Source organism: Tympanuchus pallidicinctus, unplaced genomic scaffold (assembly GCF_026119805.1).
Source record: "Tympanuchus pallidicinctus isolate F22 unplaced genomic scaffold, pur_lepc_1.0 scaffold31, whole genome shotgun sequence".
NCBI classification, from domain to species: Eukaryota; Metazoa; Chordata; class Aves; order Galliformes; family Phasianidae; genus Tympanuchus; species Tympanuchus pallidicinctus.
In genome coordinates, this window is record NW_026294749.1 from 11,672,251 (window position 1) to 11,700,238 (window position 27,988).

Below are 27,988 nucleotides of genomic sequence, written 5' to 3' on the forward strand. Positions count from 1 at the left end.
AGATGATGAAGGATAATCATTTAATATTTCAGCAATAGGGCAAAGAGAACAGGAATCGTCCCGACAAAGATCAGCCTAAAAACATACCCTGATTTTAGCCTGGAGTTATGTGTGAGGCTATCAGCAAGCTTTCCTGCTGCCCCATTCTCTTAGCCCACCAGAACCCTACAACTCAGACCTGACCACATATTTCTCCATGCATGCATACTTTCAAAGCAGTCCTTCCTACTGAAGTCATTGAAACAACTCACCTTTCGAAAGTTTCACTTTACTGTTCTTGCAGGCTGGAGCTAAAAATTTTTCTCATAATTTGCATATATGTAGAATATATGTAGAATATCTAAAATACTGCCTTTTGAAAGCAAAACCTTTTTGTGGGCTTGTATCAAAGGTTCTTACAAAGCTTCATGGAAAAACATGATTTATTTGGTTGCTGATGCAAATGCAGCAGAATCAAAAGAAAAACGTAGCACTACTTCTGCTGGTCTTCATGCTAAAACACAGACATACGTTTGATTTCAAAATGAATGTTTGAAAAAAAGATGTGCAAACAGAACTTGCTTCCTCAAATCATTTTAGCATAAATCTATTTAGGCATTAAAACTTCAGTTACTGGCCCCCGAATCCATTTCTAGGATTAAATGATTAGGGCCCCAAAATAATGGTGTTATTCATAAGTCCAGATAAAAATCTGTAAAACCTTACCAGGTTTCATTTCATTTTTAGGATTCCTCAAGTAAATTAATAACAGAAAGTGAAACCTAACATGGAGATGGTTTATACTGGTTTTCCTCAAGATGGCTGGAAGTGCTCAGAGTATGTACAGTGAGCACTGAATACAGAAGTAAAAGAAGCCTCTCTCATCAAACGTGCAACTGCAAATAGAAGGAACAACTTCTGCAAACGTTTCTCCAAGTGCTTAGAATTTCTGTTATATTGAGAATCTTTTAAGGATTGGCAGCAAATTCATCAGCTTTAAAACAAGCCTTAATATGGTGGTTGTCTTGCTAATTAATTCTAATATCAGAACTTGGTTAAGAGGCTTCTGTGGAGACAACTGCTTTCTCACCAAGGGACACTTGAAGTCAGTCACAATGCCAATGGCAGTGAATGCAATCCACCACAATCTCAGAGACAATCAGAAGCAGTTTTCTCAGGTTATCTTCTTTTCAGCCTGGACATGTAAGAACGATTTTCATCTAGACACTGTTTTACACAAACTATGGTACTGTTCACACGTTTGGGCGTTCAGAAGAAAATTAGCAAGGACTGGTCATAAATCCAATGGTTGGTTGGTTGTTTTGTTTTTAATTTTATGTCCAGAAATATTTGTATGTGTTAAAGGTTCAGATGAGTTCAATACTGTTGTCGTAAAGACCTTTCCTCTCTGGGAAAAAATAATATGATCTGTTACAAAGATCACAGCTAAAGTTGAGATTAATTATTTGATTCTGTCTGCCTTGCGACAAGTGAATAGTTCAGCAAGATTCACAAAGGTTGATCAAAAGAGAATCAGGACTGAAATAAGGAAATGCTGTAGTGAAAATGGAATTTATGGACAAAAGATACCAGAAAGCTTAGAAAGTGCAAAGGTGTGGACATATTACTTGTTTTTATATACAGCTCAGCAACTGTACCTGACTCATATACCTTCCTGACTCATCAGTGTTTTAATTATTTTTTCCTTATTCGTTTTAATTGCTCTATTTTCTTTGTTAAATACCTTAACAACGAGGAGACACAAATAATGGCACAAAAGCAACAGAGCTTTCTCTACAGTGTTCTGGTTAATTGCATGCATAAACAAACTGAGGAACAAAAAAATCCAGCTAAGAGCAAATTTATGTGGTGCTTGTAAATCAAACCTCTGACCTCCTGTTGAATTTGATCTTCCTGTTGACTATGAACAAAAAAAGAAAAAAAGGAAAATTGCAAGCAAAGGTGGCTTACAAAGATACAATAATTTATAAAATGCATGTATTGTATTTCACTGCCTCTGAATAAGATGTGTCAAAATACCACAGCAAATATCACTGTGGCAATACACCTTCTTTTCTGAAGGGCTTCTAGCACAAGGTGTCTCAAGACATCTGCTATGCAGATCATTAAATTGCTAGAAATTTGGCAAGACAGAAGAAATGGAAACATTTGTGAGCTGATGCTTCTTGTCAGGCAAAAGCTGAAATTCAAGTGTTGTGGATCACTGCTATCCATATACAGAATTAAGAAGTAAAATACGAAATACAGAGCCACATGCCTCAAAAAATCACATGTTCAGTTTTTGGAAGCCTGCAGTTGTGTGAATAGTGTAACTGTTCAAAAGAAAAAGGTGGATTTGGAAGACACTGGGCTAGAACTCATTGGAAGTCACTGGAAAAATCATTTCAACTCAATGTGATTTTTCAAACCAAAAAGTCTCTTTTCTAGAGAAAACATAATGTTTGGAAGAAAATTTTCTTGTCCAAAATTCTGGAAGTTCAAGGTACCAACATCTTATTCTGATTGAAGACCAGTAATGATACTATGCAATTTTCTTTCCTGATAGTTTAGGAGTGGATAAGGCAGTTCAGAAAGCAGGATGGAAGACCATCAGTTCAGTTCACCACGTTCAGAGCAATCAGAGTCATTATCATTGAAATATTATGTTCAGAATGCTGGATAAGCATACTGTTTCTGAACATAATACATACATCTTAAAAACTCAGACACGTCACTAATAACTAACTGCAGGTTTACTTCTGAAGTGTTTCAGACAACCTACCTCACTGTTGACTTCAGCAGGCTTTTTCTTTGTTTCCCCTATGTCCAAATAGCTGTGGAAGAAAATCAGCACCGATTATTTACAGAAGCATCTAACTTACAGAAGACAGATATTTCACACTTTTATTTACCATGCCTCAAAGTAATAGAAATAGTAACTAAGTCAAGATTTTAATGAAGGAGCATTAATATAAATCTACAAGCTAGCCCCCTGGGTGAATGCAAAATGTAAGGCAGAACTATTCATCTAACTTCAAGTCAAGTTAGTCATCTCACTACAGACCATCAATAACCAACTTATTGGAAAGATGGATAAATAATAACATCAATAAATATCAGTACAGTATTAGTTTAACAGAGTTTTCTAGGTTACCATCTTGCCTTCTAGTTTCTCACAATAAATTCTGACACGTTTAAAGTCTCTCCACACTCAAGTTTAACCAGTGCTTATTTAAAAGGCTCTACACAACTTGAGTTTCAACTGGTCTGGGACACACCTGGAAACATTTTATCCTGACTTATCATGACACAGTAAGAGTATCTTCACAATTATTAATAAACAAAATCCAAGGACAAAACAAATCCACAAACATTCAAACATCACTGCACTCTGCTGCCGTATTCCCTGCTGCATTATCACAAAAGCATCAATTAAAACACACAGTGGTAGCCTAGCCATATGTTGCCTTTCCAAAGAAAAGGAATTAAGTCTCCAAGCAGGTGTAACCCTTAAACTGGTTGAACAGTTACCCAGGCACCTAGACTGCACCAGCTCCAGTCCAGCACTGCAAAAGCCTCATGAGCTGGCCTTTTCTCATGAATGCAGCTCACAGGAGCTGCAGGACCTCATGTTGTTTCTAGCTCCCAGTGCTGTTGCTGCTGTAGAATGAGACACTCCAGAATAATGTATTTCAAGATGTTACAATTCCAGGCTTGGAATGGCAGAAGTTCATGTGCTAAAGGTGAAAGCAGTTAAGCTAATCACTGAAGATAGAGAAGAAAGATTCGGATCTCGTTATTAGGCATCTGTGGAGTAACAGAGGTGCCACTTGAAGCTGAGTGCTGACACTTCCAGCTCCTGCTTTCCTTGGTTACTTTCACACCTGCACACAGCTGCCCCACAAGTCTTTATTTCAAAGTTCAGCCCTGCTTAGTCTATTGTGACAATGAATTAAGCCAGCAAGCATCACCACAAAGGAAAAAATGAACAGTTAAAAATTTCCATAGTTCTTGCTGCTCTAAGACCAGAGTCAGATCCCTTACGACAGAAGTTTTGTCTCCCACAGCTGCAACTGCTTTATCTTTGCCCACGAGACAAACACAAACACGCTCTGTTCTCTAATTCTCTCAGTTTCTTCCAGAACATCCTTTCCAATTGACTCCCCTCTCCTCTGACCTGCCTGGCTAAGCAGTCCCTCTAATTACCCTTCTGTCTACAACCTAGTTAAGAACCAAACCCCTCCAGCCTGCTTTAAATATGCTTGTAAAACCACTGCCTGCTTTTACAGCACTATATCAACACAAAACAGTAGTGAACAAGGAAATGGAATGGTCATCCAGGCCATCCTTCCCACAGGAAGCATACTCTCAAGGGATATACATACAGCACAGCCTGCTTTTACTGAGTGCTTTAGGTCACCTTTTCTGGAAGTATTCTCTTTGTTGACCTCAAATATTTAGGTATCCTGTTACGTGTTGCAACCACAGAAGTCTGAAAACTCCCGCCATTAATCATGAAAAATGAAATAACAAAAATAAAAGCCTATTTACACCAAAACTCAACCTGAGCACCCAATCCTCTATGCAGCACATGCTAAAGAAAACAGTTACTTTTTTTTAGCTTGTGGAAAGCACAACACATATGGGAAGGTGAAACAAGATGTGCTGACAATCAGCAACGTTAAGCCACTCACGGGACCACAGAATTTAATACCAAAAGACATGATAGCTCTTTCTTGAGTGTGCAGCAATATATTTGACATGGAAAATTGACTTCCATTTGGCCTGCCATACATCTTCCTCTCTTGCTTTGCCACTGAACCACAAGAAATATCAATAAACCTCTTGAAGCAGATGGTGACAAAAACTGTGTGCTGAAAGAAACCCTGTTCATTAAACACAGAGCTTCATTTTGAAACATACCGAGCTCTCCTGAAAAATGCAGATTCCTCAGTGGTACCTGAATCAAGACAAGCAAAGGTCCACGAAGCAGGTAGTTTATCATAGGAATTCCCAACCACTCAAAGAAAGGGGCTGTTAATTTTGAGATATTTTTCAAGTCAGCTGTAGGATTAATGCCCACAGAGACTGAACAAAGCATATAATTAGGCAGTTGAAACAGTGGAATTCATTGCCAGAATTAAGAACCTGGTGGTTCTACTCAGAAAGTGCACATAAAAGCTTAGGTTTCCAGTCAAAAACAGCTAAAATGTCAGCCTCATTCTTGATGCCCCAGCAGAGGAAAAAAAAAAAAGCAGTCATCTTTTAAATGGCAGCAGAGATTTGGTTATTCTGTCCAGAAAAAGGCTATGTGCTTACCCCATATGAATAGAATGGATGGAGATGTGAATAGAATGAGACCTTTTAAAAATAAGCAAGAAAGGAAATGTTGGTATTTAAATTCCCAACAAGGCTGTCACCACAGTTCTGTCAACACTCCTCCTTTCTGGAGCTTCCTTCCTAACATCACCCACCGCAAACACAGACACTTGTCCCTCAGCAAAGCACATCCATCACACCGTGCTGATGCAGCATGTCCTGAGGGTTAAAGGACTGCTTCTCCGTTTCTATTGCTGTGTCAGGGAGATGCCACTGTGTGACTGATGAAAACTGCAGCTGTTCTACCTTTCACCTCTGAAGCTCTTTTGCAGTATTTTCTGTCACAAATACCTTCTTCCAGTCTGTTTTGGAACAACGGCTAATAAGGGGTGGCAGGAGAAGGGGAGAGGGGTCTGCAATGCTGATATTCAGGTTGGGTATAAACGCTAAGTTACTTTTCAGCCACTCACTTCAGTTTCTTGAAGGCTTCCCTGCCACCAGCCACATACTGCTCTCCACTCTGCAGCTCCTCCAGCTGCCGGACACGGTGCCCAGCCCGAGGCGTATAAATGTTACGCACAGCTCCAAAAGGTGCCTTCACCCCACCAGTCACCTCTTTCAAAAAGACTTCAAAGTTGGACACTTTCTTCTCGTTGATGACAATGCGACGTCCCGGAAAGAAAGGATCCCCGTTGCGATATACAAGCACGCTCTTCACCATCGGCTGCGAGAGGAACGAGCCCTTGGTGCCGGGATTAGTCATGCTCGGTGCTCTGCGTAGCCAAAGCCGCCCGGGGCACTGCTTGCACTTGTCTGCCCGGAGGAAGGTCGCTGTCTGAGCACCGCTGAGAACTGCCTGCCGGGGGGAGCACGCAGCAGGACCCGGCACCAGGGCCCACCTCCCACAGGCAAAGGCGGGGAGGGATCGCAGCGTCCTGCGGGCTCCCAGCAAGGCTCTGCTCAGCCTCCCCAGCAGCGGCTCCTCCTAGGAAACCAGATCTTGCCACGCTGGTGCTCGGGGAGGTTCGTGCAGATGGTGACACGCTGCACGGAGGTGTATCCCAAAGGGCTGGGAGCATCCCCATGGCCTTCTGTGGTCTTTTTGTCCATCACGTAACGCCGGCTCCCTTCGGGAACTTCATCCTGCGTCTGCCATTCTCCTCTCTGCTCGGCCAGACGACAGCCTCTTCTGTGAGAGCAGACAGAGCCCAGAGTCAACACCACTGAAGAGCAGGACGGGCGTGCAGAGAGCACAAATCCTTCTGAATTATTCATCAGGAGGTGGCTGGGCAAAGGAGAAAGCAGAAAATCGGTGCCCAGAGGCAGGGAGAGGGACGTGAGGACGCAGGGCAGAGAGAACCACTTGTCTGCCTAGGATGGTCTGTGTACAAAGCAAACAAAACACTGGAAACTTGTATCTACCACATTTGTTCCATTCTTACTTCCCTTCTTACTATAAAGTCCCATCTGAAAAGTGAATGCTTGTCTCACTATGCTGCTTAAGTTGGCTGCAATTCAGAAATGAAGTTTGGTCATGATTTTGATGGGGAGGGGAGGGAGGGAAGGGAGGGATGGAAGAGAAGAAAGAAGGAAGGAAGGAAGGAAGGAAGGAAGGAAGGAAGGAAGGAAGGAAGGAAGGAAGGAAGGAAGGAAGGAAGGAAGGAAGGAAGGAAGGAAGGAAGGAAGGAAGGAAGGAAGGAAGGAAGGAAGGAAGGAAGGAAGGAAGGAAGGAAGGAAGGAAGGAAGGAAGGAAGGAAGGAAGGAAGGAAGGAAGGAAGGAAGGAAGGAAGGAAGGAAGGAAAGGAGGGAGGAAGGAAAGGAGGGAGGGAGGAAAAAATGAAGATTATTGATATCAAAAATCAAGCTTTTGGATGACCCAGGCTTTTTGTATCTATACACAGTCAGCTTATTAGTTTCTTTGTTTATTTTTATGTACCTACTCACATGATGCCCTCTGAATGTCTTTATGAGATGATATGTGAACATTACTTTTACTGTTTAGGTGCTTTTCTCCCATCCTACCATTTTGAATGGTCAAAATAGGAAAGTAGCACAAAATGATATTGCACTCATTTAGTAACTGAGTAAATTAATTTAGCTATTTGCATTCTGGAAGTATTTAAAAGCTTTTCAACACTGATCATTCTTCAGCTGAACAATTCAGATGTAATGTGTTCTCTTAAGAATAAGAGCTCTATTGCTAGAGCTAATGCCACTGAGCAGTGCTGGATGCACCGAGCATCCAAACCTGCAGTTCTCTCTGGATAACTCTCTGGATAACCACAGATTATTTTTCTTTTCTTGAAAACACCTCAGGCATGTGTGACTTCCCGCTGTACTTTCTAACGCTGTCTGCTTTGCTTTGTCCAGGAAACTGCATAATGAAATGCAAAGAGTTCAGCTCCCCCAGACCTTTGCCACATCTTGGATACAAGGAACAGTAAAACTTGGCAGAAGATAAAAAGAAAATGCCTTAGATTCAATCTGAATTCCTTTAACATCATCTTCTTTTCCCCAGTAGTTTTTGCAAGACCAAAACTGCTTTAGACTTCCTGCCAGGAACTGTTTAGAGTACGGTGATGATCATTTTTTTTTCAAGTAGATTTCAACACAGGTGCTGGCAGGCATTTTTCATTCTTTTTATCGTGCCTCCTATGATGGGGAAATTACCCTCCTGCTGTGAAGTTACGACAGGGCAGTTAACCATTACAAAAAGAGCAATTTCAGGGTGACTGAAGTCAAATACGCTACTAATGTTATTGGTTAACAGTTACATTTCTCCAGTCCCTTCTGGCTTTCTTCTAGTTAATAAAGGGGAGAACCAGGCATATAGAATCCTTATTTTGGTACCGTTTAACATTCACCTGTTGCTCCCTGAAATTAAAAGTTGGATTAAAAATGGGCTTTACTTCTGTGTCAAAAACAGAAGAGCTGATGATCTTCACACCGTTCTGCAGTCACAGAATCACAGAATCACAGAATCACAGAATCACCTGGGTTGGAAGGGACCTCAAGGATCATGTAGTTCCAACCCCCCTGCCCAGCAGGGCCACCAAACACACACATTCAGATCAGGTTGCCCAGGACCCCGTCCAACCTGGCCTTGAACACGTCCAAGGACGGGGCATCCACAACCTCCCTGGGCAGCCCGTTCCAGGGCCTAACCACTCTCCTTGTGAAGAACTTCCCCCTAACATCCAACCTAAATCTTCCCTCCTTCAACTTGGATCCATTTCCCCTAGTCCTGCTGTTGTCAGCCCTTTTGAAGAGTTTACTCCCCTCCTGGGTGTAGGTTCCCTTCAGGTATTGATAGGCTGCAATGAGGTCACCCTGCAGCCTTCTCTTCTCCAGGCTGAACAAGCCCAACTCCCTCAGCCTGTCCTCATAGGGCAGTCATGTAGTGATAGGTCAACTGCCTGCTATTTTGTGCCAGAGTAATTTACTCTTGCACTCAGTATACCTCTGTTACTTCAAAATACTATTGCTCTTTATGGCCAGGCAAGCTACAATTACTTTTGTGGGTAGCAATTAAGTATCCGTCTGTGATGAGCTTAAAGCTGTGACAGAGGGACACAGCATCAAGCAAAGTTCCTTTTCCTGCAGCAAAACACTTAGAGATCTCTGCTGTGCCTGGACCAGGAGAGATTTGCAACTTGGTGCATGATCCTGACTGAAGGGTTCAATGACTGCAAAACGTGAGGTCTTGGAAGCATAAAAGTGTCCTAGTCCCAAAGAAAAGGTTGACAGTGTACTGTAAGAGTAAGGATCACGTTTCTAAACACAGGGAATGAATGTCAGCTCGTTCTGTTGTACAGCATGCTAAGAATTACATATAATAATTACGACTTTGTGCAGCTTATCTAAAAATCAGACTAACCAATAGCAGCTGCTGTTTGTAATTCAAGAGTAACTGGGTTGTCTGCACTGACAGCTTAAGACACACAAACACCAGGTGGTTCAACTCTCATGCACACACTACATGGAAGAAATACAAATCTGATGCAGCTGTAAATTTTAAAACCCATGTCAGAGCAACTTTACCTGTGTGTATTATGGAACAAAACCAGAACAAAAACCACTTAGAATGCCAGTATCAATTATTTTTGCTAAAAGAAGGAATTAGAAGTTCACAATTGAAGCTGCTTCTTTTGATGACACAAGTTTTTTCTAAGAGTGTTCTTGAGGTAGAGGAGGTGGAGAGGGGTTACACAGTGAAAAGGGTTTGGAAGCCCTTAGAGTACATGAGGAAATGGTTTCTCTGTGGAAAAACAAATTCCAGATGGATAGCATGAATTGGGAGAAACGTAAGAAACAGCCTGCATCTAGTCTTTTTTATAGTAAAGAAAGCAAAGTCAAGAAGCTTTCTGGGCAAAGATTCCTCAGTGTGTTTACAACAGTTAACCCCGATCCAGGCACCTGAGATGATCAGCTGAATACTCCCGACTCTTTCACCTAAAATTACTCTAGGTATGATTATGATGTATTTAATTTTCCCTTGAGGTGTTTCCTTTTCTCTCTCTGTAATCATATTCTGATGGAGCAAAGCAAAACATCCATCCATTTCCTTCTCTGTGTACTTTTCTTTGGTGCCTCTGTTTCTTTGGTGTTTCTGTATTTTCTCCTCTGCATAGCCCAGCTTCTGTCAGATCAGTCCCTCACTTCTGCAGTGAGATTCACCTGGCAGTGGAACGAGTTGCTCAAATAATTCAATCTTACAAACGCCTCGTGTTTTGGATGGCAATTTCATGGCTGAACAAACCTGTGCAAGAGCCATCCCCTCATCCAAGATAAATAGACGATAGCTGTCGTGCTCATTTGTCCCACAAACAGCAGATGACTTGTTCTACTTATGGTTTTAACGATGATGAAATAGAATATTCCTCCCAGAGTTTAGCACCACAGGAGACACCAGACAACTGACACTTGCATACAACAGAAGCAACCAGTGGCTCATGGGTATTTAGGCCTGCAGTAAACAGAAGGCAGTTGTAAGTATCCAGGAGGGATGTACAATTAGACACTGTCTCTGTGCTTCAGAACACATTCCTGGCTGCCACTTCATACCAACACGTTGCCTTCACCTCTAGAAATAAGGGATGATATTTAGCTGTTGTCTGCTCCTTCAGACAGACAATTATGATGACAACTATCTATCATAGATATAGTGAGATTCAATACCAACCCTTAACGGTACTTTTGCCTATTTCATCATACGTGTCAGAATTCACATCAATACGTATTTGCTGTGAATTTACATCATCTTATTTTCAACAGTTCTGTCGTGTAGGCAGACAGGATAACAGATGAACAAAGGAAAACAAGCAGATAATGTATTTTCCCCTTTTTACTGAGTACTGAGTGTAGGGAACCTGCTTTGGCAGGGAAGTTGGACTCAACGATTTCTGGAGGTCCGTTCCAACCCCTACAATTCTGTGATTCTGTGATCAGCTGGGTAAGACTTGTTGCAAATTAAACATAAATGTCTGATATTCTTCAGATGTTTCCCTATCTTTTGCATTCTAAACATGCCCAGTTTACAGAAGCTGCATGTAGTTGCCAGCAAAGGTACATGTTAGTTCCCTGCTCTCCTGCAGCATATTCTGCACTGTTCCAAGTTTTGTTTAGTTCAAGCATCTCTCACATCTGAGAGTGTTAATTTTGTGCACACTGCCACCTGCTGTGGTTAACCAAAACTAAAGCTGAGATAGCAGTATTCCTGGTAGTGGATTTCAGTGTTTTCATGCAGCACACAGGTGCCAGCATTTGCATTCAGGTACCCTCTCCCTAAAACTGAAGGATTATATTAGCCTCAGCCTACAAATATACGCTGTGACAAGTAAAAAAAGTTTTTAGTTAATTACTTCCTTGCTCAGTCATTTATTTTTGTGCAAAGCATGTGTAATTCCATATGTTACATTGCTGAACACTGAACACATGCTCATGTCAGCATGTTTATGGACACACACACACACACTGTGGTGGAATCGGGGTCTGGTGAAGAAAAAGAGAGCCAGTGCCTGCCCTCAGGTCACTACCATCCAACTTCCCTAATGTACCACGTGTCTGAGAGAAGCTGCTGTGCTACTAACAAAGCTGTAAGGGCACTAAGGTGATCAGAGGGCTGCGGCACCTCTCCTGTGAGGAAAGCTTGAGGGAACTGGGCTTGTTTAACTTGGAGAAGGCACCAGGAGACCTCATTGTGGCCTTGCAGTGCTTGGAGGGGGTTGTGGGAATGGAATGTTGTTTCTGCATTTGATATTAAAAAGAGCAATTGGAATGCATTTGTATTCTGTAATGCATCCTTAGAAACAGTCGATCTAAGAAGTAAAATACTACATATATTAGTGGCATGTTTTAGAAACATTATTACTGAATTATGTGATTCATTCTTTCTTGCAAAGCTGTGATAGTTGTTAAATGTTGCAAACAATGCAGGTATAGTGTTAGGGATTAGAAAACATATTGTAGAGTTCTGTTAGGATAAGAAACTCCCAGCAAAAGAAAACCAGATTTAGCAAACATTAAAGAAGCTTGGGCCTCTACACAAAGCCGAACTCTCACCCTGTGAGAAGGTTGGGATGTGATGGGCAGGCACCAAGATACTCCCCTGTCTTTCTCCCAAGCTTATCTTTGCGTAAAGAAGGGCAAGCAGATATCTGCAAAATAATGATTCAGGTGTGCAATAAGTTAATTAATTAACTACAGATTTATGCTTAGGCAGCAAAAATTTATGATTTTCCAGTGTTTCCATGTTTTGTGAAGTGTTGAGAAGATTGTGAACCTAAAGTACTCAGCCAATGAGGAAGTAAGGGAGAAAGAGATAAACGTCAGGGAATAGGGAATAAAAGATATAACTGTTTTCTGGGTGCACTCCTGCTGGCAGGAGGCCCGCCATTGCAATTGTGAATAAAATCTGCTTTATCAGAGATACCGTCCTAGAAAATTATCTGGATACTTCCAACAGAGTGTATAAACAGGAGGAGGAATGGCTGATCAATGAGGGTGGATAGTAGTAGGATAAGGGGGAATGGTTTTAAACTGAAGACAGGGGAGGTTTAGGTTGGATATTAGGAGGAAGTTTTTCACACAGGGTGGTGAGGCACTGGCACAGGTTGCCCAAGGAGGCTGCGGATGCCCCATCCCTGCAGGCATTCAGGGCCAGGCTGGATGTGGCTCTGGTGACCCTGCACACAGCAGGGGGTTGGAACTGGATGATCCCTGTGGTCTTTTTCAACCCAGGCCATTCTGTGATCCTATGATCCCGTAAGCCCCATCTGAGCAGGCTGTCTCTGTACCTCAGACACACACACACGCCAAAGAATTCGATCGCAGAACCTCTGGGCGCAGTGCCGCTCCGCCGGGCCGCCGTAGATCTCGCTCCGCCCAGAGCAGCGCGGCTGCGGCTGCGCACAAGGAGCCGGGTCGGGCCGCGTTGTGGCGGCGCGGTGCGTCCATGCTGCGCGCCGTGCTGCCGCTTCGACCCCGCGGCTGGTCCCGCCTGCGGGCCGCCCCGGGGCTGCTGTTGGGCCGCGGCCGGGCTCTGCGGGCTGCCGCGCCGCCGGGCGCTCGGGGGCTGCGCTGGGCTGGTGAGCGGCGGCGGGGAGGCGGGCGGGTGAAGCGGGCTGTGCCGGGTTCCGGCAGTGCTGGCGGCGGAACGGCTCGTCTTTCTGCAGGTAACCTCTGCCGGCGTTTCACTGCGGAAGCCTCTCAAGCCACCTTAGCCAGCGTATCTCCTGTGTTTGCAGTGGTAAGTGCAGGCGGTCAGCAAAAGTACTGCGAGATGCGGAAACGTTTGGGCTCAGGCGTAGGGTTTGGGTGATCTGTTGGGAATCGGGGTTGGACGCGATGATCCTTGTGTCCCTTCCAGCATTCCGTGGTTCTGTGATGTTCCGGTTGCTTTGAGCTGTTTTCTGATTTGAGGGCCAGCTGTGGTTCCATCAGGATGAATTTCCAAGAGAAAGCGTTTGCTGCAAGTTCTCTTGCCTTATTTGTCAGGTCAGATAAGCCCTTAAGAAGTACTGCTGTTATTGGTGAGGCTTACTTGGTGGCTTTCACAAATGCTGTTCCTGTGTCACGTTAACTGTAAGCCTAACCAAAGGTAGGGTCTGGGGACAAACAAGCTTCTCAAAATGAGACAGCTGTTTGCAGTTTCCATAGGCAAGGGCTCCTGTGCAGTCATTCTGAGAGATCCATGCATGTGCATCCATGCATATGGATCCGTGAGGCCATGCAATTTGTGTTGCAGCTGTGCTGCAGTGTGTGCTTAGGTGTGTTTTGGTCGTAGAAGTTTGATTTCTGAAGCCACTACTAAAGAATTAAGCTGCGTGGCTTATAAGCAAGAGAACAAACTATAATTAAGCCTGAATTGTCTCATTAAAGTAATTTTGCCGGGAGATAAAAGTCTGAAATGAATAAATGGCAAATGCTAAGAAGGATGCTAACTGAATGCAACCCTTGGCACAGACATAGGGCCTGGCTACCACATTTGCCTTCTTCTTTATTATTTAAATGTTATATTTAATTTTACAAAACATATCTTGCTATTTCCATGAGTACCATAATCCAAAATGTAAGATACCCTTTAAGCTGAAGCATGTCTGATCCTCTGTAAATTGCCACCTTCCCAAGGTTTGCATGTAAAGGTCCTCATACGCTTGTTTTATGCACAAACACAGCACAATTTGTGGCTGCAAAATCTTAGTTGAGATGAACAGTACAGAAAAATATAAAGGTAGTTCATACTAACTTCAGTTCATTCTAACTTCATACTTCATAGTGTATCTTCCCCTTTTTTCCACTCCTCTAGATGAAGCTTGACAAAGAGGGGAATGCTACCTTTTTTGGTGAGTTTTCATTGTGTTTTCTTTGTTTTCTTTCTTCTTGCTTAAAACTCAGTTAAGTATCTTTGCTGGGTAGAAAATCCCATTCAAGCTATTTCACTGTTTATTAATTTGTTTCAATGCTTCCTCTGTTTTGCTGCCTTCTGTAGGTTTTCGTAGCATCTTCATCACTTCAGTATTTGTATATTTATAGTTAACAGATTGAAAGTAATGCATATGGTCCATCCTAGGAGGGTCATTCTTTGTTTTCCTGCTGTGTAACCAGCATGCTGCTTTCCTATTCCTTTTCTGCTGTTTCCCCTCCTATGGAATTACTTGTGCTTTCACAAACCAGCCACTTCACTTCTGACGCCTTATTAATTATTGCGGCGTTCTTCTTTATTTACATCTATATTTTTTCTCTTTCCACTCAAGATACAATCTTCTGAACTTCATAAAAAATGAATTTCATTGAGGAATCAGTGGGATAAAAATGGTTTTAAAGATTGCACAACTGTTTTTGTTTTGTGGGACTGAGTAACAGACTAAAATGCAATTTCAGGGCATACGTGCTTGTTCTCTAAACATCTTCATATAAAAATATTTTTATGACAGAGAAAAAGAAGACAGAATTGTACCAGGAACTGGGTCTTCAAGCTCGAGATCTAAGATTTCAGCACCTTATGAGCATTGCAACTAGGAACAACAGGATCATCATGAGAATGGAGGTAATGACTTCCCTGCAACCCAGCGTAGACTTGAACCATCTTAGCTTTGCCTTGCATATCCTTATGCAGTTCTTGTTGTAGCAGCTTTCTGTGATGTGTAATCCAACAGCAAATGTGTCTTTGGGGCTCTGCCTCCTTGACCATACCCCATTAGTGCAGGGTTGGATTTGAACAATCTGGAGTGCACTGGGAGCTCACAGTTAGTGAGATTCTGTTATTTCCCTGACTGAAAAGCTGTTCAAAGAGTGCCTTAATCTAAGTCTAGATTGCATAACAATGAGATTTGAAATCTTCAGAGGGTTTTTTTTTTTTTCTTCAGACTTCTACATGCATTCTGTCTTTTTCAGTTCTTGAAGGCTGTCATAACACCGGAGTTTCTTCTGGTCCTAGATTATCGTAACTTAAATCTGGAGCATTGGCTCTTCAATGAACTGACATCTCAGCTGTCTGGGGAAGGCCAACTAGTTACATACTCTCTGCCCTTTGAATTCCGAGCCATAGAAGCAATACTGCAGTACCGGGTGAGCTGTCTGCATTTTAAGTTGTATTGAAGCTTTTGCTTCATAGGGAAGACGTTGATTTTCTTCTTATGTTAATATTTACACATCCATCATTGTGTGTGTATTCCATGCTTATTGTAGGTTGCTGGGGGTGTTGTGTTTTTTAAGGTTTTGTATATTTCCATTTCCTCCTCTGAAAAGTGCTAATTGAAAAGTTCAGTGAGGGAACAACTTGGATATGGATGCAATAGCTTCATCATGACGTGGAAAAACAAAGAGCTAATTAGAGTACGTTTCTGAGGACGTGCTACAGTTGAAATAGAATGTTATGCAGAGGCACTGAGGGCTTCTTGGGCAATGAGTTCAAGCTACCCTTAAAATCTATGCTAGCTAGTAGTAATGTGACGTTTCTAGATAAACTGCAGGTGAAATCCATGCAGCAAGTATTGCCTGGGTGTTTGAAAGTAGATTATATTAATTGCCAATTACTGTGAATTCTGTGTTTAGACAGTCGAGCCAGTTGCCCAAGCCACTCTGAAGGGATTGCTTTAATTCTTATGAAGGATCATGTTGTTATCTAGATCAGCAGACTGCAAGGGAGACTTAATACTTTGCAGCCTCAGATCCTTGAGACACTGGAAGCTCTAGTGGATCCCAAGCTTTTGTCTGTGGATAGGAGTAAACTCCACATTCTCCTGCAAAATGGCAAGAGGTAAATAAGCTATGCAGAGACTAGAAGGTAACCATAGAAAATTATAATGTTAGAAAAATGATATCTATTATGAATTTCATAGCTTACTGTAATGCTGTGTTGTGCATCTTGTAAATGTGAAAAACAATGTAGGAAATACTTAGTGATGTGGGGAAAAACAGAAAATCTATTCTGGTTTGTCAGAAGTACAGTTGAGCTTCTAAAGTAACACACCTAATACAACAAAATAACATCTAAGAGAACAAAATAACACCTAGTAAAACAAAATAGCATTGTAATCCCCATAGTGTAAAACCAGCTAGCCGTTGGTTCTGTGCTTTATGGTTACTAACACTAGTTCACTGGTATCTTTATGTATTAGCCTGTCTTAATGGTCAGTGCAAATATGCACTTCCTACTTGCTCACAGAGTGCTCTTTTTTTTTTTTCTTTTAAATATATTGGGGGAAAAACCAGCTGAATCTTTCAGCTGTGTTTGTAGCTCTCTGATTCTCAGATCGCTGCCGTTGCTCAACTTATGGTCTCTAAAAAGCTTTTTTAGAGCAGCTCTCAAAACCCTTTAAAGAACTCTTCCCTGAGTATTCAGACTGGCAAGGGTGCTGTCAGTCTCTTCTAAAAATGACCTCTGTGTGTTGGTGCCAGTGGGATTATTGACCTTCTGCCTGTTCTTTCTTCAGCTTATCAGAACTGGAAACAGACCTTAAGGTTTTCAAAGAAACAATTCTGGAGATCTTAGATGAAGAAGAATTAATTGAAGAGCTCTGTCTGTCTAAATGGACTGATCCACAAGTATTGTATGTATATTATGAAACCAGATGCTTTTGAAAAAGTGTGCTTTGCTTAAGGAGAACTTGAATAGTGATCAGAATGTTCACCTCCAAAACAAAAAAAAAGAAAGAAAAAGACTTCTTTATTTTCTTTAAGCCCTAATGCTTGCCAGTGATTATCCACCATTTTGGAGAAGAGCTCCAGTAGCATGGTTTCAAATAGCTCATGACATTGCAGGCCAGTGCATCTAGTATGTGGGATGGCAGAAGAAGAAAAAGCAGATCTTGTTTTTCAATACAAATGAACAGAGTTCTGGGAGAGCTGTCTTTGATTTCCCCAACAAAACAAAGGGGCGGTGTTTAAAACGTGGGCAGGTCACACACCTGTTTTTTGTGACGAGTGTTCTGAACACCTTGCTTGCAGCTTATTGCTCATTAACAGAACTTGCATGAGGGAAGCCTCAGGGTGATCTTGATGATTGTGTAAATGCACCTAATTTCAGGAAAAATGCACACACAACTTGCACTTTCTCAAGTCCTAATGAAGGATCACACGCATCAGCAGCAGCACAAGTCACTTTAACAAAAACTAAAAAGGAAGAAGACAGTGAATGTCAGATTCCACTGTTTTGGGCTGAACAGTTTTCAGATCTTGGGCGTAGACATTATCTTTTTAAGTAGACAAAATAGCTTTCAGGTCCTTGGAGGAACTGCTGAGTAATGCTTCTGCCTAAGCACACATTGTATGTGAATATATTGATACCTTTCGCACAGTACTGTGTGAAATCAGGAAATAAATTTCTTGCCCTGCAGAGCTTAGGCTAAACATGTGATAGAAAACTGGTATCCTGGAAGTGGGATGTGGTTTGCACTTGTGTTGCATCTGAATTCCAGGCTGTTCCTAAGTCTTTGTCTTGCCTTTTGCTATCAGCCCTCGTTTGGCCTTCATATGAGCTGCTGGCAAATCTCATAGTCAAAATGTGTAGGGAGCATCAAGAAGAGATATTAAGGTCACCATGCACTCTCACGAAAGGAGAAAGGTGAAGTACTTTTTGCAAGGCATGGCCACTGAATGAGACTACAGGAGGTGATGTGAGGTTGTGAAGAGCGCTGGAGCCATGCAGCAGGATGCTGTGAGACAGTCCATGCATTAGGCTCACTTGCAAATACTGTCCAAACAATGTCTCTGCATGCAAACTGGCAGTGTGTGGACAGCTCTTTTGACCCCAGGACACAAAGGATGCGTGATATGTGGTGAAATCAAGAAGCCTATCTGAGGAGGTCTGAAGGAACACACATAGTAGGCATGTTGGTGCCTTCATTTGGAACAGAAATGATGAGCTGAGCCCGGAAGGAAAAGATGAGGCAAACATCCTATCTTTTTGTGAGGAACAACAGTCAAAGATTTATGAGACAGATGGAGTCTAATTTCTGCATGCAGATCAGATGGCACTCATTTTCAAGTTTTTATGGCTATAGTTTCTTTTTTGCACACACAGATGAACCAGTGTAAAGATACTTATCAAATAGGAACTTGGAATGGATCTGTAATATAGCAGATAGTACTCTGATGCTTTCAAATCCCCAAACTATCTCCTCTGTGTGAGGTAAAAGACCCTCTAGTTCTGTAGGACTTTGAAATCAGCCTGACTAACATAAGATTTCTGCTTCTTAAGATGCAAGGGGCCCTGTTAAAGGTCTCCAGGGAGCTTGAGTTGTTGATTCTTAAGATATACCACTGGCTTTCTTGGAAAACCATTTCAGAGTGTCAACAACGCCAGAAAGAGATTCTGGATTCTATAGAAAGTTTAGTCTCTTTAGAGAAAAGAAGCCATTCCACAGAAGTTAAAAAGAAGGTGAAATCCCTTCTTGGCTTTTCTGCTAATTTCTGGTCTCTTCTGGATCTTGGGTACCTCAGCTTTTGTCTGTATGGTAAAGAATCCAGCACACCACCATAAACCTGTGGTTCTAGAGAAGGCTGCTGCCTTGGCATTCTAGACCACATGTGTCCAAATTGTTACTTTCACGTTTTTGTTGCCTGCTTTTTAGATGTTTTAATAATAATAAAAAAAAGACAAAATGATATTTTGTTACTTATATGCATAAACTATATTATATATTTTGCACGTGGCCCAAGGCAGTTCCTCTTCACTCAGTGTGGCCCAGGCATGTCAGTAGGTTGGACTCTCATATCCTAGACCATACAGTAACATCCAAGTCACTCAGACTTCACTTAAGAGAGCAGCAGCATCTGTTTGGCACTCACCTTTATAGGCAGCTTCATGCTCACAAGAATGTTGTGCAATAATTACTACGTATAGCTAAAACAATTTGCAACTAAATTGTTTGAATGAGTACCCAAATCACAGCCTTTACCGTTTGCTGACTTTGGTTTTTTAGTTCTTGGACTTTCTGACTGCACCATTATTAACTTCCACCAATTGAGGGCACCAAGAAATTATTTCCTTTTGCAAATGTCAGCTCTTCATAACTTTATATAAGAAAAAGTTAGATTTCATGTTGTTATATGTGCCTTGAGCACATCAAATGCTAACTCAAAACAACTGACTGCCTGTACTGGTCAGCTGATGGGAGGTGTGAGAGCATTTTATGCTGTACATGTTAGAGAAGGCCCCATTCTCAGTTTAAAAACTTGGATTTTGAGGTCTGGTGTCAGATAGCATTCTTGACTGTTGCTCACAACTCTTTAATGGGTCTCATCTTAATGGTTGATAATACACTCTGGTACAACACGTGTCTAACTAGAAAAATATAAATTATTTTTCACAGTGAGGAGAGCACATCTGGGATTGACCATGCAGAAGAAATGGAGTTGCTGCTGGAGAACTATTACAGGCAGGCAGAAGATCTTGCAAATGAAGCTCGTGAGCTCAGAGTACTGATTGATGATTCAGAAAGTATAATATTTATCAACCTGGACAGGTTAGTTGTGCTGTCTGCTGGACTGACAAAAGCTGAACAGAATGCTGCCTGTCCTTTCTCAAATCACTGCTGAAGGGTGGAGAATTCCATTTTTGGGAGGGTTTGAATGGACTCGCAGTAAGCAGAACTGAAATTCATATTTAAATGAGAGTCAGTCTGGGCTACTCAGATGTGCAGTCCAAGTTGCATTATCATCTTATCATCTTCAGCAGTGATTCAAGAATGAATGATTCATTTCTTTCTCTGCGTTACCGTGTTTACTACATGTTAGTTTTTAACTGAAAAATAATTGTAGCTTGCATTTGAAAGTGCATGCCACATTGTATTTGAGGTTAGTTTCTGGTACCTTTCTCCTCTTTACTGAGGAGTTATCTGTAGAAATAAATGGTGGATGCTGCATCAGGAAGCCACGGAAATTCTTTATGGGAAGAGCTGAAAATGGAATTCCTCAGAACAGGCTTAACATTATAGTCTGCAGCTTTTACTTATTCTGCTTCTTTGTAATCATATTAATTTGCAAAATAACAAACATTTTGTGGACTGTGAATACTCACGTAAATTTCAGCTAACTGGTAGTGAGGGAAAGAGAGAGGAGTTCCTTGGAATTTTGTTATTCTGTGCATGTACCTCTAAGAAGCAAGTGATGCCAGAAGGTATCCTGATGGTTACACAGCCTTCTGTATTAGAGGTATACTGATGCAGCAGTGTCAAAGTGGAAGCCTCCTTATACTTTCATTTCATGATTTGGTCCTGTGCAGCCTAATTTCAGCATGCCTTTTTGTTGTTTATTTTTGATACGTGCTGTAAGGAATTTAAGAGTTTATGCAGCAGATAATTTCTGGACTCCCCTTTCAGATATTTCTTCCTTCTTTAGCCACCGTAATGTGATGATGAGACTGAATTTGCAGCTGACGATGGGGACTTTCTCTCTTTCACTCTTTGGACTCATAGGAGTTGCATTTGGTATGAACTTGGAGTCATCTCTTGAAGAGGTAAGGAATGAATGTTGCTTTTCTCAGTGACATAAAATTCATTCTGTGCTTTTATAGTGCGTTTTACATTCAGTAAGACTCAATTTTTGCCACAGGGAAATATGTGTTAGTGTGCAAAATAAGGTATTTTAAGACAGTAATTCACGTTAGCGCAGTCATTTTGAAAGCAAATTATTTCATGGCTTGTGGCACCATATTATAGGGGTTTTTTGTCTGTATCCAAGAAAAAGAAGCAATAAAAGTATGCGTAAATACGGACTGAGTATAAAACAGTGTTCAGGTTTCTTTAACAATTGCCTTTGCTTCTGAAGAGCCCAGCTTAGCCTTGTCTGTCAAGGCATCCCAGCACACCAGAGGGAAATGCTGTACTGTCAGTTATGTGGCTGTTCCCAGACTGGTGATAGTATTTGCAATTGTATGTGCTGTTTGAAAAGAGACATTAAAAAAACAACAGGAAAACTAGAAAGACCTCTTCTTTCCCAAATACGTTAAATAGAAATGGTGGAATTTCCAAACTCCCAATGAAGGAAGGAAAGCTGCATTGGACAATTAAAAAACACATTGGGTTGATTTCCAAATAGCTTTGCTATGAAACAGCCCTTTTTCCATGGTGTGTTTTGGCTATGAAGGATAGTTTACCACTTTCCTCACATAAAGGAATAGAACGCTGGTGGGGAATGAAAGATTTTCTTTGGATAATTCCTTTTCTGAGGTGGGAATTATGTTACTAATGGTGTCATTCTGCTTTTAGGACCCCAGAATCTTTTGGCTGGTGACTGGGATTATGTTCCTGGGAAGTGGCCTGATATGGCGGCGTTTGCTTTCCTTCCTTGGGCGGCACCTGGAACCTTCATTACCTCCTCATGTATGTCTGGTTGCCTAGGATTTCTGCTTCAGAGTGTGTGTACAGTTCATCTCTAAAGGAAGAAATGTGCAGTTGTAGAGGGGTGGATCGTAGAGCTTGTGAGGAGTTAAGCTAAGTCTTTCCCCCTTGACTTGATGAAAAAAGGTCTCCCTGGTTGGAGTGAATGAGGTAGAAAGCCTAATACTGTGCAGTGTATCTGAGCAGTAAGATATTGAGGCTTTTGAGAGATGCCTTATTTACTTCTGTGTAGGAGCCTGAGGGAAGCTGAGGATTATGGGAGAAACAGCCATAACCTGCCTTCTCAGCTGCTGCAGCAGTCTCTTCTTAGTGGGGAACATAAGGGATGCTGTTCTCCTCTTCCCACCTGCCTGCTGTCACTGGATCTGTGATCCCTTTCTCATAGGAGATGAAGATAAAAGGAAGATAAGGACAAGTACTAGCTGCAATATCTTTCTGAAGAATGGTGCTGTGGTTCTGTTGTCCCGATGCTTAGAAATTTGCAGTAGCTTCTCACATGCAAGGCAGCTGTCCTTGCTATTCGTGCTGATGGCATCGCAGAGCCATATGTCACCAAGATGTATGAAGATTTCCAAGGAGGCAGTCATCAGAAAAGAAAAAATTTGTATCAGTCATTTTCCTTGTTCACTACCCTTTGCTGCCAAAAGTTAGCAGACTGTATTGTCTGTCTATATTCTACTCTCTAATAATTGTGATTAGAGTAGCAGTGGATTCAAAAGTTATGTTCCTACAGGTGACCAAGGAAGGAGAGACCCAGATTAGGCTCCTTTTCTTCCCTCCCCTCTCTTGCCATTAAGAGGCAAATGGAAGTAGTTCATTGTTAATTGTTAACTGTGGCTACAAGTAACATGATTGTCCTCAAGCATTGCTCAAGACCAACTGTAGTGTGTACTGTCTTGGAGAAATGTTCTGAAAGAACAGTATCTGTCACATCCCTACTGAAAATGGGAGGAAAAGCAGGATTCAGGCTTCTCTTGATTTCCTTCTCCTGTATAATAGAGCAATTTCTCATGTAATTGTAGACTATTTTGTATCTTGCTTAGGTTCCTGCAGTTTTGAAAAAATCCCAACCAACAGCTCAAAGAGTGGAGATGAAGAACAGCCTTAAAGCAGAAACTTTTGGACTGAGCAGAAGCACACTGGCAAACCAATAGGAACGGCAGGAATGAGGAGATACTTATTGTTACAGTGTAAACTTTGGACACTTTCATTTGTTCTTCCTTCCTGAAAATGTTAAGGATTTATAAACTTGCTAATTTAATACATATTTTGTGCCAAAAACATATGGTGATATTTTAATGCTCACATAAAAGGAGGGAAACTGAAGGGAAAACAGTGACATGCTTTTCACAGCAGTCTCGCCTCCACCCCATGTATGTCCTGTGAGATTTCTGTATCACGTACTTATTTCAAGCTTCCTTCCAACACTTCTTCATGTAGCAGGTTTTCATAAAGAGCAGCATCCTCAGCTTAAGGATGACAGCAGTCAGCATTCATCAGTAGTGGTTCTCTGGTTCTGAGCTGCAAGTTTAGGAATCTGCCTTCAACTACCAAAGAAAAATCTACCCTCAAAGTGTCCTTTTTATTTATTTATTTTTAAAGCTTTGCTGAATGAATGGATTTTTCAGAAGCCAAAAGCACGTGTGCATCTTTGTAAAGCACTACTTCAAATTTGACAGTAGCCAGAAATAATGCAGCTTATCTTAACTTAAGTGAGCTTTGAAACGTGACTTACTGCGGGTATTACTGAACAGTTTAAGTTCAAACTGTATGCACTCTTAATAACTTGAAAAGCAGGTCCACTAATGATGTGTAATGCAGTTGTTATCTGCTGCTATTTCAGTGTGCATGATCGTAGCTTGTGTCCTGTGCTGGACTAAAAGAAAGTAAAATTCTTATTGTCACTATTTGCGTTTTTTCTTAGGATTCATCTTTGAGTCCTCTGAGGACATGGCTCTCTACTGGCTTGTTTCAGTTTGTAGAGGAAGTAAAAACATCTTTCCAAATCAGGTTGCTAATTGTCTAGGGTTTTGTTTGGGCTTTTTGAATTCAGTAACATATAAGGAAGAAAAAGCAGGATTCAGGCCTCTCTCAATTTCCTTCTCCTGCATATAGAGCAATTTCTCATGTAATCATAGGCTGTTTTGTATCTTGCTTGTATAATACAAGCTAGTATGTATACAAGCTTGTACACATACTGTACAAGCTTATACAATGTGTTGACTCCTTTTCCTGTGCATAACTACTTACAGCATAATCAAAGCACTGACTGACTGCTGTCTTCTTTATGGACATATACAAACTTCTAGTGGTTTTCATACCATTCAAGTAACTAAAATGCATTAATGTGCAATAAAATTACTCTGAGATCACACACAGAAGAAATAAAGCCAGGAGAATATATTGGCTCCAGAATATATTTGTATCAGCAGTTTATGTTTATAAAAGAAGGAAAAAAAAAAAAGCCCTTATGAACACATGGCTTGTTGAGAATTCTTTAGAACACAAGTTGAGATGTGTTATGCTTAAGTATGGCCTGTAGAAATCTGTGCTATTCCACTGACTTGTGTTACCAAAAATAATCCCTTGTGTTTGTCAAGGAGACAAGGAAGAGAAAATGGAGATACACGTGTATCTATGGATTGTTGTCACTAATAACATAACATATTGGTGCTCTGGTTTTTTAATAGGTGATGCACATTGTTAACCTGCACTGTACAACGTTAATGTCAGCTGAAGGAAATACTGTTAACAATAAAAGCACAATTCTAAGTTATCATGCTCATGGAATTTTACCTAAAAGCATAAAAAAGGGTTTCTGAATAGTTTCAGCCATGAGTGTGAAAGTATTTCCTAGAAGTTATTCAGTCTTGCATTGCCCTCTTCTGGGGAGAACCCAACTGAGCTACACCCTTAGTGTGGGCCTCAACGCTTGGCTAGAGATAGAGAAAATCTTTCGTATTGGCATCTACCTGTTCTTTTTGGCCTATAGCTGTCCTTCCTCCATGCTCACTATCTTGAAAGCAACTTTTGGTGTCTTAGAATCCCCATCTTTATCACAGCATGCTAATAATGTAAATTACATGCTATTTCTTCTTGATTCTGTCAAGGAAAACCATAAACGACCAGTATGGAATGTGACACAGTTACTCAACATATGTTATACAGCCAAAATTGGCTACTGAAATTTAGTCTTCTGCTCATTTTAGTCTCCAAAAAAGTTTTCAGACAGGCTTACCTGTACCAGGTCAGGAGTTGCTGCCGCTCACAGTAGTTAATTTGCCCAGCATGACTGACTCAGACTGATTGGTTTGTAAGTCAAACCATCACAATGCTTACATTCCTGTGACAGCTGCACTCATCTGTCTCCTGCTGGCAGTACTGGCTCAGATGCTGCTGGTGAGCAGTCTGATTGCAGGCAAACTTTGCCAAATTGTAGAGTCGAGGACCTGAACTCCTATGCTGAGCTGGTATAGTTGAGAAAACACAAATAGAGAAAAAATGGCATGTATGTGTATTGCATGACTGTGGAAGGAAGAAGTTTAGCTGCAAGTCAGCAACTCTAAAATATTTGCACCACTGGAGCCCATTGAGCTCTTCTGGACAGCAGCAGCAGCCTCTCAAGGTTACTCCTAAAGATTGAGAGATACCATAACCTGCATTTGATTTTTACAACAAGGTAAGCTACGTTTCTATATGCATGCAACGTTGATGCATATCAAGCTAAAGTGACATTTTATGTTAATTATAGCTTAATTATTAGATTTGTATTAATTAGCAGAGTACTTGAATGCCACTAAATATTGATTAATAAGTCATTTTTGTTAACTTTACAAGAAGCTCAAATAATTCACTTGCAACAAAAATTGGCACAGCCAGGATATGGAGGTGTGGTGGAAATGCTAAGTGCTGCTATTACAGCAGAATCTACGAAGGATCTCTTGGAGCTCAACAAGGCAACCTGAGAAATACCACTAGAACCATCCTCTGAGATGCCCTTTAATTGGATAATTTCTGGAGAACTGTGGGCAGAAATTGGTTTAGAGTGAAACTTCAAATCTGTGATGTCTCTAACCGGAGAGGATCGTGTTATATCAGACCAAAATGAGGTAGATGACTTTTGGAGACCAGACCCTTGTAATGAAGTCAATCACTAAACAAAACTTTCTACTGCCACTAGAAAAAACAGCCTGCATCCTGGAAATGAACATGGAAATTACCCTATCCCTACCCCTGTAGACCTTCAATCCATGAAACCACTGACATGGGGAGTTCTTGTTTTTCTAAAATCACACCTCATTGCAAAAAAGGGACAAAATAAAGCAATATGTGGAGCAAAATGTGGAAATGGCCAGCCTCACCACTGGCTCATTCAGCCCGGATGGAACTGATGCAGGACATTATTGGTCACAATTGAGAAACTGGATGAGAAATGACATAGGATAAACTTGTTTTCCCAGAAAAGCCAGCGTGGAAAAATGTTGCTGGGTACAGTGTGACCAGTTTGTTACTAAGGGTCATCCTCCACCACCACATAACCAAAGCAAGGAATCTTTCAATGTCCTTACGTTGAACAGCAGGTTTCTTTTCTCCTAGAAGTATCCTGAGAATGATTCTGCAGCAGCTTTCGTATTCAAACATCAATCCAGATTCATTTTCATACCTTTTCTCAACAACACAGCTTTGCCACCAAAATTCACACTAACGTTCAGCTCTCCTATTTGTTATCAGGGCACTGAAAAGGAAGGGTATTGTTATTTGGGAGAATCACGCTGTTTTTGTTCTAAAAAGACACAGACCCTCATGTAAGAGTGTGGCAGAAGCAGAGGTCAAAAGAGTTTAGTTTTTCCCATTTAAAAAAAAACAAAACAGTTTTTTCCAAATAAATCCCACATTCTGTACCTTGGTACAAAATAAAGGAGAGCACAGGTACAGCCGGGCTGCTCCACACGGTGACATCAAAGGACCCAGCCACAGATCTAGATCATGGTGGCAAACTGAAATTCAAGGCCCCACTCAGCAGCAGCATGAGATGCCAGTCCAGGGGCTGGAGAGGTGAAACTCTCTGAAGAAGCAACACTTGAAATCCTGGTACCTAGAAAAATAGAGCCTATGCCCCTGTAAAAACCTGGAATTCAAAGTGAAGCTATAGGCCCCAGGGGTAACAGCTGCCAGCCTGGAGCCCAAGAGAAACGAAGCAAGGGGCCCAAGGAAGCAGCTGCTGCCAGGCTGAAGCCAACTTGAATTAAGAAATATTTCATTAAATGTAGAACTTTCAGCCTGTGATTGGTTGACATCAAAAAGGCATAAGCCAAAGCAGCAACAGGGAGTCAAAGCTGTTTAAAGCAATATACATTACATAGAAACACTTGGGTTAATTAGACCACTTGGTAGGCAATGTCCTTTCTTGTCTACAATGCACACTGGAATGAGCAGGAGAGAAGAGAGGGGTGAGACTCCATCCAATACCTTCTGGGAACTGAAGTGGTTATGTACCAGTGCCTCTTGATAGAAAACATGGAGAAAAAACAATATTTAATTTAATATTTAAATAATGGCACAAAACTGAGGAAGTCCTCCTAAGCCCTCCCAGTGGAATTGCCTGAGTCTAGTGGAAGGGCTGACCTGTCAGAGCAGAGTCACTTCAGCAGGGAAAGGGCATGAGCAGCACTGCATCTTCCTTCTCCTACTCTGTTAGCTTCACCCCATCATTCTATTTCTGCTGTTACTAAGTTTTCTTTCTTTGCTCACAGAATAGCTCTGTAATGCAGTTAAACACCTCTTCCACATTAATAGTTTCTTTTACACTGATCTCAAACAGTTGTATTTCCATCTGCCCAGAAAACTTACAGGCATCCTCTGTCTACTACTTTTCACTGTTGGTCATCACTCTTGTTCCCCACTGGTATGACAGAGATCATCACAGGTTTGATTAATTTCATGCAAACACTGTTTTACATTCGTAAATGATTCTGCACTGGTTAATTCTTAGACAACAACATCCCATGTGTTCCTCAGCAATATGCTGATGTAATAATTTGGAAGCACTGTTGTTCAATTTTGTCCCAGATCAATGGCTTCACTTCCTCTTCACTGAACTAAACTGTCTGGATTTTAAAATCAGTTCCAACTGTGGTAATGTAGCTGCTTGAGAATGTATTACCTGCAAAATGCAACAGCCAGTGATGAGCAACTTGAAAAGGTGGTTGTAGTCCTGTGCCATGGCCAGGAGTGGTGGGAGCGTGGCAGGAAGATCAAGTAGATTGCAGGTTGGTCACACAAGTAAAACAGGCACCCCAAAACCCCCTAACAAAATTATAAGTTCCTAGGAGAGGCATAAGCTTTGG

The 27,988-nt window shown here is 41.4% G+C and overlaps 2 protein-coding genes and 1 pseudogene across 4 annotated transcripts in view; 1 reads left to right on the top strand and 2 right to left on the bottom strand.

Moving 5' to 3' along the window:
• Positions 1 to 6,843, bottom strand: part of DCDC2 (doublecortin domain containing 2) — a 54,501-nt gene extending 47,658 nt beyond the window's left edge. Inside the window, exons 1-2 of one of the 3 annotated variants that reach the window (XM_052697985.1) lie at positions 5,769 to 6,843; positions 2,762 to 2,813 (exon numbers count right to left, since the gene is read on the bottom strand). In XM_052697985.1, the coding sequence (XP_052553945.1) occupies positions 2,762 to 2,813; positions 5,769 to 6,061 (345 nt within the window). In that variant the 5' untranslated portion in view covers positions 6,062 to 6,843. Of the gene's footprint in view, positions 1 to 2,761; positions 2,814 to 5,298; positions 5,733 to 5,768 lie in introns of those variants that run through there. The other 2 variants (XM_052697984.1, XM_052697986.1) reach the window with 2 other exon arrangements.
• A 5,893-nt stretch (positions 6,844 to 12,736) lies between these two features.
• Positions 12,737 to 24,417, top strand: MRS2 (magnesium transporter MRS2). Its single transcript, XM_052697987.1, has 11 exons — positions 12,737 to 12,884; positions 12,972 to 13,045; positions 14,105 to 14,141; positions 14,733 to 14,845; positions 15,193 to 15,366; positions 15,927 to 16,057; positions 16,734 to 16,850; positions 19,614 to 19,766; positions 20,641 to 20,758; positions 21,510 to 21,623; positions 22,685 to 24,417. Exons 1-11 carry the CDS (start codon positions 12,752 to 12,754, stop codon positions 22,793 to 22,795), a joined length of 1,275 nt encoding a protein of 424 aa, XP_052553947.1. The 5' UTR covers positions 12,737 to 12,751; the 3' UTR covers positions 22,796 to 24,417.
• LOC128087945 (ras-related protein Rab-35-like) lies at positions 24,045 to 27,864 on the bottom strand (annotated as a pseudogene).
• Positions 27,865 to 27,988: the final 124 nt, after the last annotated feature.

Excerpts from the sequence above, each read along its gene's own strand:
- MRS2 (XM_052697987.1), top strand. The coding sequence starts at position 12,752 with ATGCTGCGCGCCGTGCTGCCGCTTCGACCCCGCGGCTGGTCCCGCCTG. Across the intron at positions 14,846-15,192 it reads GGATCATCATGAGAATGGAG|TTCTTGAAGGCTGTCATAAC; the intron begins GTAATGACTTCC and ends TGTCTTTTTCAG. Across the intron at positions 21,624-22,684 it reads AACCTTCATTACCTCCTCAT|GTTCCTGCAGTTTTGAAAAA; the intron begins GTATGTCTGGTT and ends TATCTTGCTTAG.